At 30.0% G+C, this 13693-nt stretch overlaps 1 protein-coding gene across 1 annotated transcript; it reads left to right on the plus strand.

Annotated features, from left to right (window-relative positions):
• Positions 1-3980: 3980 nt before the first annotated feature.
• On the plus strand, positions 3981-13031 carry LOC146529149 (glycerol-3-phosphate phosphatase-like). Its single transcript, XM_085201836.1, has 6 exons — positions 3981-4144; positions 7157-7314; positions 8800-8934; positions 10037-10244; positions 10880-11024; positions 11574-13031. The coding sequence occupies exons 1-6, from the start codon at positions 4057-4059 to the stop codon at positions 11743-11745; spliced, it is 906 nt and encodes a 301-aa protein (XP_085057962.1). The 5' UTR covers positions 3981-4056; the 3' UTR covers positions 11746-13031.
• Positions 13032-13693: the final 662 nt, after the last annotated feature.

Consider the following 13693-nt stretch of genomic DNA (forward strand, 5'->3'; position numbering starts at 1 on the left):
GGCACAAGGATGTGATTGTGGAAAATGGGGAACGGAGTGTCCGAACACTAGGTTCCCTTTACCTACGCTGCTATGTGCGGGATGCAGCGTGAAGCTGCTTTTTTAGAAGTGGAATAAAACTTCTAAATAGAAGGAAAATAGAGAATTGAGTAGCTGTAATTGTGAAGGTAAGACAAAATGGCATAGCAAGATGACTTGTACTTTTTCACAATTAGAACAAGGAACTATATTACAGATTATAGTCGAGACCAATCTTAAATTACGTTAATTATTTTTTTTTACTAGAAACAAAAACCAGAATCCCTTTCTAAAACAATTGCCGTCTGACCTTTGTGTTTCGCACTAATTGATTTAATCGTTTTCCTATGAACGGAATAATTTATGTTATTTTTCTTTTATAATTTCTTTCTAATCTTAATGTACCTTTCGATTGTAAGGTAATAAAATAATATTTTAACTTTCTTTATTTGATATTTTAAATATGTTTTTTTTAGTATTTATGGACGTATAAGTAATATATTTTTTAAAAAAATACTGAAATGGTAAAGTAACAAATTAAAAATTAGAGTTTACACACCTCTGGTAATAAATTCTCTGCTGAATTCGAATTTACGACCTTCATATGCCAATATCATTAACCATTACACTAAAAGGCTTGTAATCAAACGGATAACAAGCATATCCATATAACACAACTAATATAACATTTAATATCAATGTAATGTTGACATAACATACTGCCAATATCATAGGTGTAGGTACCTCATATAAGTAGATAGATGCTTCTTGTTGATTAATCAGAAAACGTATGAAGGCCACAACGGCCGTCGTTGCGTGAAATCGATATGGTGTTTGGTTTCCTCCATGGAGTATCTTTTATTACTTTGTGAATGTCCCTTTGTTCCATATTGTATGGTTAGTTTTGTATTATATTATATATGAATCCGTAAATTTAAAATACAATCTATAGAATATTTAAAAATGTATCCAAATTATATGTAAAATAACTATTTTAAATAATAATTTGGATTTCCATTTGCATCATTTCAACCCCACACAAGTAATTATTATATACCTACTTACTTTCTGAGGTCCTCTCACCAACCAAAAATTTGTATACTTTGGAAAATAAAACTATTCGTACTTTATTTTATTTTCTGCGAAAGTGATAGGCTATTTAATTATAATTAAAAATGTAGACATTTCTTTTATATTGTTTTGGTTGTACACACTAATCTAAGCCACTATAAGCTATATATATATATATATATATATATATATATTAAATAATTAGTTTTTAAAATACATGCAGTCGAAACAAATTATATTATTCAAAACTTACTAATATTGTACTAAAACAAATTTACTTAAATCGACATCTCTTCGTTCTATTTTCTATACATGTACGTAGCTTTTATACATAACAAACTTGTTTCCCTATTCCTTTCATAAAAGCCACACACATTCATGTAACAGAATGTTAACAGCTAGTCTTTTGCCAAGTTACTTGTTTTAAAAGCTCTTAGCCTTTCAAACGTTTTTATGTTTTTTAAGAGCAGCGTAGACCTAAATGACACTACACTTGTACGGTGTACAGGATACTTGTGAGGCATAGCTGCCACTGCCTGAGGCAGAAAGCTAAAAATATTGTTTTTTTTTATTTACTGAAAGTAAGCCACGTTGTTCATTTTTAGTTGGATTTGGATAATATGTATTGTTTTTATTTTATGTATTTTAGTAAACAAATTACTATCAGTACGCTGTAACCCGCACACAGCACCCAGTGCAGAGGGAACTTAGTGTTAAGATACTCCGTTCCCCACTTTCTGACGCATTCTGGAGGAAGTGCCGGAAATCAACGCCGCGTTTGGCCTCGATACCAGAGCAAAGAAATGGAAATATAAACGCAAATAAATATTTCACTTTCTCGAGGATCGAACCCATAACCGCCGCGTTACAGTCACACCAGTACGCCACAACGGCCTCAATTTTAGTAGACAAATTATTATGTTAATATTTTAAAAGGGTAATAACAATTTACCCTATTCTCTTATTTCGTAGACATTTTATATTTGGATAGTAATGTATGAAAAATTATATTTTTAACATTCATCTAATAAAAAAAAAGAATGACTTTTATAAAACCTACTTTTACTAAATTAATATAAAGAACATCTAGTAAAATTAATAAATACTTAACTTAAGACTGTTTATTGTAGAATAAAATGACTGACTGTACCCAAGAGAGATCTCATAAGGCATCGCACGAATACAGACTTTTTTACAGTAGACGCACATTCGAGACTTTTTAGAATGTATTTATGAAATAAAAAAAATAAAAATCGCAAAGTACATAAAATTATTTTTAAACATTATAATTCTTGTATATGATATAAAAATTGTTCAGGGAAATATTACTAATTGTTCTTTTTGTATCGTCTTGAAGGAAAACGATTAGCGACAATAGATAGCTTTTTTTTTTTTTTAATTTTAAAAACTACATCCATGGGCGCATAGTTGCCCGTGCCTTTTTTTATTTTAAGAAAGTTCTTTAAATGTGGCGTACTTAATTTTGGGACAATTTAAACTGTACTTATATCTAGAGCTTATACTAGAGGGGTTGGATGAGACCCCTACCGACAATCTTTTTTTAACATATATTATTATAGTATATTTCATATATAATTGTCTTTTATATAATTATTTTATACATGTATATAGGTGTGGAATTTTAGATTTGGCCTGGCTTTTGCAGAACGCCTTCCTTAAGTTTTTGGATCAGTGCCTCTATCACCGTATCGTCTCTTTGTGACATTGCCCCTTTTAGGTTCGCCTCCACCACCTCCGTAAATGAAGCGCCCACCGCTCGGCTGATGAAGTTGCCTATTGCGTCACCGCCATCGTCAGAGTAATAGACACAGGTGTTGGTGTGTCTCGTCACTGCGACGACTGCGTGAGAGACGCTCGCGTAGTCATGACTCGCGAACCTGCTCCAGCTCCATATCCCTGGTCTATAGCTACGACAATAGATAGCTAGTATTAGACAAAAAAAAATGTTCATAGGGGAAAAAAGACGAACTGAGGATACCAGAAAAATAACATAAGTTGTGTCAATGGTCATTTTTAGACTTTTTTATATAATGTACCTATATAATTTTGATTTGGCAATGAATTTCCTTAGAAAGAATCATAGACTTAAATGGTTTGCTATTAATTTCAGTTTTCCATGTAATCTCTAGTAAAATGGTCTTTACAGATGTACAAACCATAAAAAAAAAAATATCTTATAAGAATTCTGTTTTTCTTTTTAAGTTACAAATTTAAACAAGTAAACGAAACAGTATAAACATATACACTTATACATATACTTATTTTAAATATTTTAACTTTTTAAGAATATTACACTACCAATTATACTTAGCAACTGTAAAAGAACAAAATTAAAAAGACCTTAGCTCATTAAAAATATCGTTTAAAAATATTTATTCATTTACAGATAACAAATACATATATTATAAACAGGTGTGACAATCTATAAAAAATATTAATATATTTTTAAAGGAAATTTATAATGAGGTTTTTTATTTACCTGTTATCTCTCGCATTGAACAGGATAATATGTACGAAAAATAATTCAGTTAGTACTAAGAGACTACGTATTCCACCTTGCAAGCATCAACTGCAACTTAGCAGATAGAATAAATCAAAATTATTTTAATACATTTTTATCCCGAAAGTGGTTATCGAACCCAAAATCATCGCTCTTATAGGCAGACACTGTTCCACTGCGCCTAGATAACTTTTAATATAATCAATCCCACAAATGGCTTTCAACCGCTGAAAAAGCTTAAAGCTATAAACGCAAAATTATACACAAAACATCCCATAAAATTCACCATGCAACTAATCGACTCATGCTTACGTCATACAAGCGAATATGACGTATGCTATGGGCGAGTATAAAGTATACATTTATTTACGTTCATTCCAACTCGGGCGCAGTAATCGCTTGAACTAGGTTAAGAGAACACGTGTTTTATTGTGAATTTAAAAATAATGGAGCCGGTGAATTTATTAGAAGTGGAGAAAGGAGAGTTCAGAGAGTTTTTAGCGTCTTTCGATCATGTATTTTCGGACTGCGACGGTAAGTTACTTAGCGACGCCCGATCGATAACACAATACAAGCATAACATAACCTATTTGTGTCCGATTATAGCGTTACACAGTATTTTGTGTTATTTTATCTTTATAGAGGATTTGGAAAGATTATTTATAGTTATTTGTTAATATTATGATGATTTTGTAACTTAGTATTCGTGTTATTTAATCGGTTTCATAATATGTAATTGATATTGCAGTTCATTGGTGATTTTATTAATTTTCATTTATTTTTGTGTGTAATAATATTATATTTAAATTTATTAATATTGAAATTATTCATTCATATTGTAGTTTAATTAGGTATTCATTATTAATTATTGTTAACGTCTTTTCAACATTATTGTTTCAAGGATTCTTTTTCTTTACTTTACAAGGAAAAATAATATAAAAAAATTAAGTGAAATGGTTTTTAAAAACAAATTATGTTTTTTATGGATAATATCAAATTAAACGTATTAGTAGTAACAATTTAATAATGTACCTATATTGGGCGAATTCTCACTGATATAAGTATTTTATTCTGACTATTAAATAATATGATATGATATTATTATTTTTATTTATAGTTAAAACTTCTATTTTCTCTTGAAATAAAGATTTGTTTTTATTTTTAAATTTCTTTAAAAATTCACAATGCAATCAAAACACAATGCAATGTAAACTGTTAATTAGTTATAATATCTACTAAAAACAAAATTTAAAAAATACTTTAATCGGAATGGAACCCTATACTATCTGATAAACGCCAATATAAAGCTATAATGAAATAAAATTATTAATAAATATACTATTTAAAACGATTTATGATTAAAATTTTTATTATTTATTGTATAATACCGAAAATATCAACATATTTTAGTACCGTACGATAGTTTATTGGGTCACGGCCGTCATATAATTTGCTTAATATCAGCTGATCGAATTCTATTGACGGCATTTAAAGTTCAAAATTATTTGTTTTGTCGTTTTTTACAATTTTAAAGTGTTATTCCACAGTTAGTAAAGTAAAATTATTTTTAGAAAACATAAAAATTTATAAACAACTGGATGGTAGAGGCGCGGGTTCATATCCCGCTACGTTCAAATTCTTATATTTTTTCTAAAAAGTACGCTTGTACTTTGTTTTTAATATTTCGCTGCAACTTTGCCAACATGGAAATAAATATGAGTTGTATATCGTGACACATTCTAAGTACCTTAGATAGCTCTGACAGCAGGTTTCATTGAAACGATTAAAATGATGTAATAATATACGAGTAGCTCTTAATTGATAAATGGACTAACTAAAACAAAATAATTTTCAATTCGAACCTGACCGTTCCTGAGATTAGCGCGTTCAACCAAACAAACTCTTCTTCTTTATGATATGAATGTACGAGTAGAAGACATAAATGTAGATAGATTTGAGTTTGACCGCATAAACCCTAATGCGGTCTATGATGTCACACGCGTGCCTTCTTTGTAAAATTATGACTTAGAAAATACTGATGCTGACAAAAAGATAATATCATATTTGTGAACACACTATATATGTATTTTTAACGTCACGTCATGTTTATAAAATCCTCATACAGGAATGCACTTGTTTAATAAATATGGTCTTTGCTTTATCTGTATACAAATTAGACGAGAGACTATATAGATTTTAGATTTAAACAGGGCTATGTAGAGGTAATATTTCAGTAAATCCCCCTATCCTAGAATACCCTATAAGGAAATTAATATACATTAAATAATAATAATAAAAAAAAATCGTGGAAAGCCGTTCTATTTTCCGATCTACTGGCATCATTGACAACAGTGGGCGCAGCATCATGAGCGCAGTATATTGTAGAATAGTGTTATCAGACATTTTCATAATGACTTGCAGTTATTTTTTATTTGTGTATCAAATAAAATCTCGTGATTTTTTGTAAGTAATAGTGTACTTAGTTATTAAAATAATATCTTATCAATGTCTTATCTATTTTCATAATGCTGATAATGTTCTTTTTGGATTCGACCAGTTACCACTCGCCGCCGCCTAGTAAATGGTTACGGAGTATCTTGCCACTAGGTTGCTAATTTCTATTTGACCTAGGCCCAGGATACAGCGTTAAGCTAAAAAATGGAGTTCAAACCCACAATCCTAATTTTATGAACTATTAAATAAACAACACTACGAAAATTTCCTTTATTCTCCATTAGGAAGAAGACAACTTTTGTGTCCAAAAATCTTTTTTTTTTCCTCATTTTTTCCATTTTCAATCACGAATTAAAGCTTCACGTCATTTTTTTTTATTTCACATAAATATTATTTTACAAAATATAACATTTAGTATTTAAGAAACAAAAACAAAGATGTAGCATGATATAATTATTAGAAACAAAAAACACGGAACCACTAAAAATATCGTACCATTACGTTGATTTCCTTTTCCGATAAAGATGGCTAAAGATGGCTCCAAAGGTCGAATAAGGAAAAGAAAGAACTAATTTAGAAATTTCCATTTACGTATCTATGGATACAAGAATCCCTAGAACACAATAAAGTAACTATATCTAATATCTTTTTTGTATATACCTGTTACGTTTCCCCTGAAAATAGCAAAAGTAACTGAATATTTAGTGATAAAACACTGTATTTATATATTGTGTCAATTTTTAAAGGCATTGCAAAACTTTAAAATTCTCTATAATGATACCGATTAATGTGAAATCCACATGAACCTGAAGTAAAGCATAATGCAAGCTATTATAGTTGAATGCAATGTTTACAGTCGAATAAGTGTTAAAATATCATTAAATTAACATTAATAATACTTTTTTAGAAATGTATGAAAAATTTTACATAGCGGGAAGATATGGCTTAGTGGTCAAAGCGCTTGTACGATTTCCGAGAAGTGCGGGTTCAAATATACGTTTCTACAAAAATATTTTTCTTTCAAATGTTTTTTTTTGTAATGTTAACTACTTAAATATATTATTATCTGTAAAAAAATAAATTTTATTTTAGGTGTAATTTGGAGTGGCACACCATTTCCGAAAGTTGGTAAATTCTTTGAAATAATGAAAAGATTGGGAAAGACAATCCACTTCGTGTCCAACAATAGCATGCGAACGAAACAAGGCTATGAAGCGCTGTTCGAAGCTGCGGGCATTGAAAATGGATACGTAAGTTCTTAGATTGCTAGAGACTTGTATTTTTTTAAAGATTATTTAACAGAGGAGTAGGTTCAAAAGGAAAACGGGGTTGTGGACTCAGTGAACAAAACGCAATGATTGTGGACACGGAGAAGTAAATGAAAATATTAAACGTACGTTGAGTTCCGCCACGCAACACGCAATGCTTCCGAAATTCGGCGGAAAGTGGGGAACGGAGTGTCTTAACACTATCTTCCCTCTGCCTACCCTGCTGTGTGCGGGTTACGGCGGGAAGCTGATTTATATCAAAAATCATTTATTTCTATTACCCATTATCTAACATTATCAATTATTTATATAATATACCTCAATATATACCTAATTACATAATATAACAACATTTTCCGTAACGTCCAACACAATAGAACGTCGAATAAGGCTTAGCTGTGATTGATCAGTCAAATCTAGAAACCTTTGTATCAAAAGAAAGTACATTATCGTACAAGAAGTATTATTTGTAGCCTCTTTGCGATTGCTGATTGCCAATTCTGTATAAGTCCTTTGTTGGAGCTGATAAAATAACGTCTTATATATTATAAGTATATAAGAATGTGTAGAAGAAATGGGCAGTAATACTATTTTATAATAGCGTATGACTGTACGCTCGAACGAGCTTAAAAAGCTTAAAAAGCTCTAAAGACTACTAAGCAAACAGAAAATAATGAATAGTGTTTCAGTAACAAACGCTAGAAACACTGGGAGCTCGTAGTGCCTTAAGTTAATTATCTAAGTAATTTAGACGTAGAAGTTATTAAGCTCCATTTACTTCATCTCAGTATAAGCCGGCGTGCTTAATTACAACTATTATTTTATCATATTTATGTGAAATGCAAGTATTCCTATTTGTATGTGTATACGTATACTAATATTTATATTATTTTTTATTATGAAAAAAATATATTTGATCTTTAGTTGCATAATTATAATAGCTTTTATAAGATTCGTTGTTCGTCGGTCAGTCTATCAAGGCTATTTATCTTAGGAGCTCGTCAAGGTATGAAACTAAAATTCCTTAAAACCCTCGCCAGTACATTGTTTTATATACATATATAGTAACGTCCAAGATCGAAAAAAAAAACAATTATAATATTTTCATATAAAGAAATAGTAGCTATAATAGTTGTTTTTAATTCATTTGCCCATTTCAAAGAAATGAAACAAGCATTATTTCCATTTGGAATATTTATGTTACGCTGACTAGATATCTTATAACAAAATTAGATGGCATAATTATACTAAAACAGATACATATATCATTTTTTAGCTTCACACATATCCCGCATATAACAGAGTAAGCAGAGAAAACCTAGAAACCTAGTGTCGAGACACTCTCTTCCCTGTTAGGGAAACCGCACTTTGCCTCTAAAGAGCCCGCTGCAGTGCTAGGAAATGAAAATATTATGTATTTCATTGCCTCAACTTTTAATATTGTATATACTTTTTTGTTCTCAACAGGAAAACTTGACGATACCATCAATTGCAATCGCATCTTATTTGAAATCGGTGAATTTCAATAAAACTGCATATTGTGTGACTTGTCCCGAAACTATTGCAGTTTTAAAATCCTACGGTTTTAGATGCAAAGATGGGGTGAGTACCTACACTTTTCTTTTTTATCTTCTAGCTATATTCCGCGTATAGCAGAAAAGTAGAGGAAACCGATTAAGATACTCTGTTCCCCACTTTCCGCCGAATTTTCAAAATATAGCATTTTGAGTGGCGAAACTTTTTTTTTCATTCATTGTATTTAGCATATACTATAAAAACTAATTACGCAATGTTTCAAAAATAATTTGAAAGTTTGTATATTGAATTTCTTATTGAAAAATAACTTAATAATAAAGAATACCGTTGTGGTGGTTTTGAATTCGATCCCCACTTGGGAGAATGACATATTTCAATTATTTACATTTCGCCGCTTTCTTATAATTAAATCACTGTGTGAAGCCTCGGCACTAAATAACGTAATGTTTTGAAAATTGTGCAGAAACTATCCTAATATGCGGGAAAAAAAGCGTGAAGCTGTTGTTTTTCCTTTAAATGATAACAAATACATATAGTTACTAAAATTACAAGTAGATACTTACAGTACACATATATCTATACTTCTATGTTATCAAACAGTAAACCTCTAAATATAGTAATTATGTATTATAATATTCCCCATACGTGTTCCCACTTGAAACACCATCGATTTCTGATAGCCTTGATGGGGGCCGTGATTAAACAAACATTAGCCGATAAGAGTATTGTTTACTTGTAACTGAAGGTCTTGCTATAATTAAGGCTAAAGTATATTGATTTTTAATTACACGAAAATAATTATACGTAGTATGTTGTTTTCTTTCTGTATATCGCAATAAAAAAACTAAATAGTGGGTTCAAGTTCGATTATAGAAATTAATACTTTTATATAATTATCTTCTTGTCGTAGAGGTACAAACGTAAGAATATTAACGCGACGTTGTTAGTTCGATTCCTACTCGAGGGATTTAAATATCTAACATTCTCATTTCCTAGCTTTGGTAATTATACAAAGCGCGACGTTATCTTCCGTCACTCAACATATTATAATGTCTTAAAGAGTTGGGAGAATGGAGTATAAATTCCCTCTGTCTACCTTGCCAAAGCGGGATACAGCGTCTAGTATTAACAATTTAAACACTTCCTTATATCTAAACTAACTTTACAGCCCGACGTATTTACATACGACGAAGGGCATCTCACAGAATACTCGACCGACGACGACGAGATAGGTGCTGTTATATTCGACAGCGACTATAAAGTCAACTTGCCCAAGTTGTACAAAGCTATCACTTACTTGAAGAGGCCGGAAGTGCACTTTGTTAACGGCGCCACTGACAGGTACATACCTTTGAAGAACGGGAAGCTGGCTTTAGGTGAATCCTACCTACCTACCTACGTATATATATATATATATATATATATATATATATATATATATATAGATATAAATCTTAGTTTATAATAGATAGTTAAGGCACAATGGGTGTCTTACTACACGATGCTTGTGGATTTTATATTAAAAAAAAAACACACAGCCCCATTACTTGCCCACAGTGCTGTGAAATATATTTTTTTTTATGTGTAATTTTGATGTAATTTAGTATCAATCTTCCCAGCTATAATATTTCCAAATCGGAAAACTATAATACTATATTAACCATAAATTAATGATGAAAAATCATTTTTAATAACTTTTAACCTCACAACCATGCCATATTCGATTTTGAGAAAAAAACACGTCGATTTGCATAGTTAGATTTTTTTTTGTCATGAAATATTATGTACCTACTAAAAAGATTAAAATTAATTATTAGTGTAAACATTCAATTATCTTAAAAGGTAAGTTTTCCATATATTTTACAGCACTGTGCTGAAGAAAAAATCACTAAGGATTATAAAAAAAAACTTTCAGCAAATGTTAATATATTTAAACTTTCTGTATGTATTTTTTAATATTATTATTTATCATATATCATTAAATCACATAATAAATAATTTCTACCACTAGGTACCGGAGCATTCAGCGACATAGTGAGTGAAGAAGCTAAACGAAAACCAACATTATTGGGGAAGCCCGGAGAATCGTTCGGGGAATTTGCTATGAAGCGAGCGGGCGTTAACGATGCCAGTCGAGTGTTATTTATTGGTGATATGTAAGTGGAATATAAAATGTAGTAGCTATTTATATATTTTATTGTTGTTCTATGATGAATTTATTATGGAGTTTAAGAAATTATGGGTGTAGGTTTGAGCTCCAGTTGAGGGTATTTTTAATAATAGAGGTATCTTTTCTAGGTCTGTTATTAATAGTGGAATGAATTGCACTTTGTTTTTTTTATTTTTATAATCATCAGTGCATTAGTATATACATAAACTATTATCAAAAGATTGGACAAAGGTATATTTTTTATAGGATTCCATATAGCAATATATCCCGACATTGACCATTTTCCACATGTTTAAAAAGATAACTCGCTGATAACCAGACTGTAGATAATAAACTCTCATATGGATGTAATCCTTAAACTCGTATAGCAATAGCTAAAAGTCTATTACTCGGGCCTTGACTTATTTTTTAAATAGTTTTTACGTAATATATAAAGAAAATCCTAAGATTATATTAATAATCCTATAATTAGAAATTAAAAATATGTATTTAGGGGATAAAATTAACAATAATAAATTAAAATTACCTTTTACAGGTTAGATCAAGACGTCGGCCTCGGTAAGGCTATGGGCTTCAAAACACTATTAGTATTAACCAACAAAACTAAAGAGGATATGATGAAACATAAACTTAAACCGGATGTGTATGCTGATTCTTTAGGCAGCTTAGTTCCTATTTTACTTCAAGAAAATCCAGAATTAGCCTAACTTGACTGTTTATTTGATTAGATAAAATTTCATACCAAAATACGTAGCATATACAATATTTAAATATGCAAATATATTATTGTATGGACACTATATTTAATAATTTATATTTTTATTTTTCTATTTTAATATCTCTCTAATTTAGCGGATGAGCAGAGAATAATATAGTGATACATATCACTCTCTTCTGCACTTGTTACTAATTTTAGTTTATTATACATATTATGTTTTTTTTTTATTATTTTTTTTAATATCTGACATTTCCTTTCTCATGCACTTCTATTAAGAAAATATGTGAGTTATTAAATTTTATAAAGAAATGTAATTAATAGAAAAAAGAATTATGTATATTATTACTTAGTTAACCTTAGTAAAGTTACTATACAGGTACAATTTTTACAAGCAACTAAACCATTTACTTAGCGAACGCTATAATGTTATTTGCGATGAGCTTTACGTGTTATTAACTATAAGTATATGAAAAATTAATAATGGAATATTTTTTTTCTTCACCCCCGTGGTCAAACGGTCAAATTTTGATTGATATTTTGAAACTTTTTTAGCATATTTACTAATGTCATTATATTGTTGAAATGTGTATGTGTATTGGCTCTTTATCGCACATTTTTAATATATTTTACGAATTTGGTAACAAAATTGATGTTTTTTTTCAGTTACGTCAATTTTGTTACTAAAACAATAATATATTAGTAATTTTTAGATCACGTTAATTTTGTTACGTAAAATTCATCTTAGTATTGAGATATTTAAGTTAATTTTATATTTATAGTCCTATGTTAAATTTATATCTAAATTTGCTTCAAATCAATTTGCACACAAAATCTAAATAAAATATTTGAAAATAAAATTATATACGTACGTATAGACTAAATGATTTTACATGTTTTACATTTTACATTTCGTGCTGAACTGCGGGAAACACCGCGCTTTATACCAGAGCGAATAAATGTATATAATAAGAACCAAACCCACGACCATCGCGAGTCGTTGCACTACTACACCCTAAAACAACTAGAAAAAATCAAGTAATATTTAACTTATGTTAACAGAAAATTATTTTAAGTTTCATAAATGGACTAAGTCATCCGTGAAAGAAAATCTTAGTTCAAATAGCGACCCGCTAGACTCCAAGTGAGTTATTCAAATGAAACGTTTATTATCCTTTTTATTCCTTTGTAACGAAAATTGTAAGTGCGCCTGTAAAATTTTATCTTTATGTGATAATTATTAAGCAACCTCAATAAAAGATAATGCTTTAGATGTTATTTCTGTGTTTTGTTTTATACTTAGTCATTTGTTTATGTTTCTTGTTGACTTTATTTATCTGCAATCCAAATTATGTAATGATGATGCAAAAAATTATATATATATATATATATATATATATTTGTAGCCTCATGCTGTTATCTTCACATACCAGGGAGGCGAAAGGAGCCTGGGTATTAACACACCTGATATTAAGTACCGGTACATTTCTGTTATCCACTTTTTATTGCATATTAATGACATAGCGTTTCGAGTGACTGAACTAAACACCGCGGGATCCCGCGACGACAGAGCGAAGAAATGAAAAAATAAATCACATAATCTTACTTCCAATCTCTACCAATATAGGGGACTATTATTAACAGCATTGTATTGTAAAGGAAATAACAAGATACACTGAGGTAAAATCAACTACATTAGTTCTTGGTATACTTCGAAAGATTATATTAAATGTATTTCGGGTTAAGCTGCTCGGAAAATTTCTATATAAGTATAACTAATATAGGAAAGGCGTGGGTTCGAAAATTCTGACTTGTCACTGTATGGGAGGTACCAAACTGAAATTAATATGAAATATAAAGTTCTTAGTCTCATAGAATACAGAGAAAATTAAGCTTCTAAGTCGACTCAATCACGGCAGAGGGAAATATTAATTTCCTTG

The sequence above is a fragment of the Heliconius melpomene genome, chromosome 18 (assembly GCF_056956725.1).
Source record: "Heliconius melpomene rosina isolate 202511_hmr_F chromosome 18, ASM5695672v1, whole genome shotgun sequence".
NCBI classification, from domain to species: Eukaryota; Metazoa; Arthropoda; class Insecta; order Lepidoptera; family Nymphalidae; genus Heliconius; species Heliconius melpomene.

What these genes read in the sequence shown, in the direction of transcription:
- LOC146529149 (XM_085201836.1), top strand. Translation starts at nt 4,057, where the DNA reads ATGGAGCCGGTGAATTTATTAGAAGTGGAGAAAGGAGAGTTCAGAGAG. An exon ending in CGGGCATTGAAAATGGATAC is followed by an intron (nt 7,315 to 8,799) that starts GTAAGTTCTTAG and finishes TGTTCTCAACAG; the next exon opens with GAAAACTTGACGATACCATC. An exon ending in GTTTTAGATGCAAAGATGGG is followed by an intron (nt 8,935 to 10,036) that starts GTGAGTACCTAC and finishes CTAACTTTACAG; the next exon opens with CCCGACGTATTTACATACGA.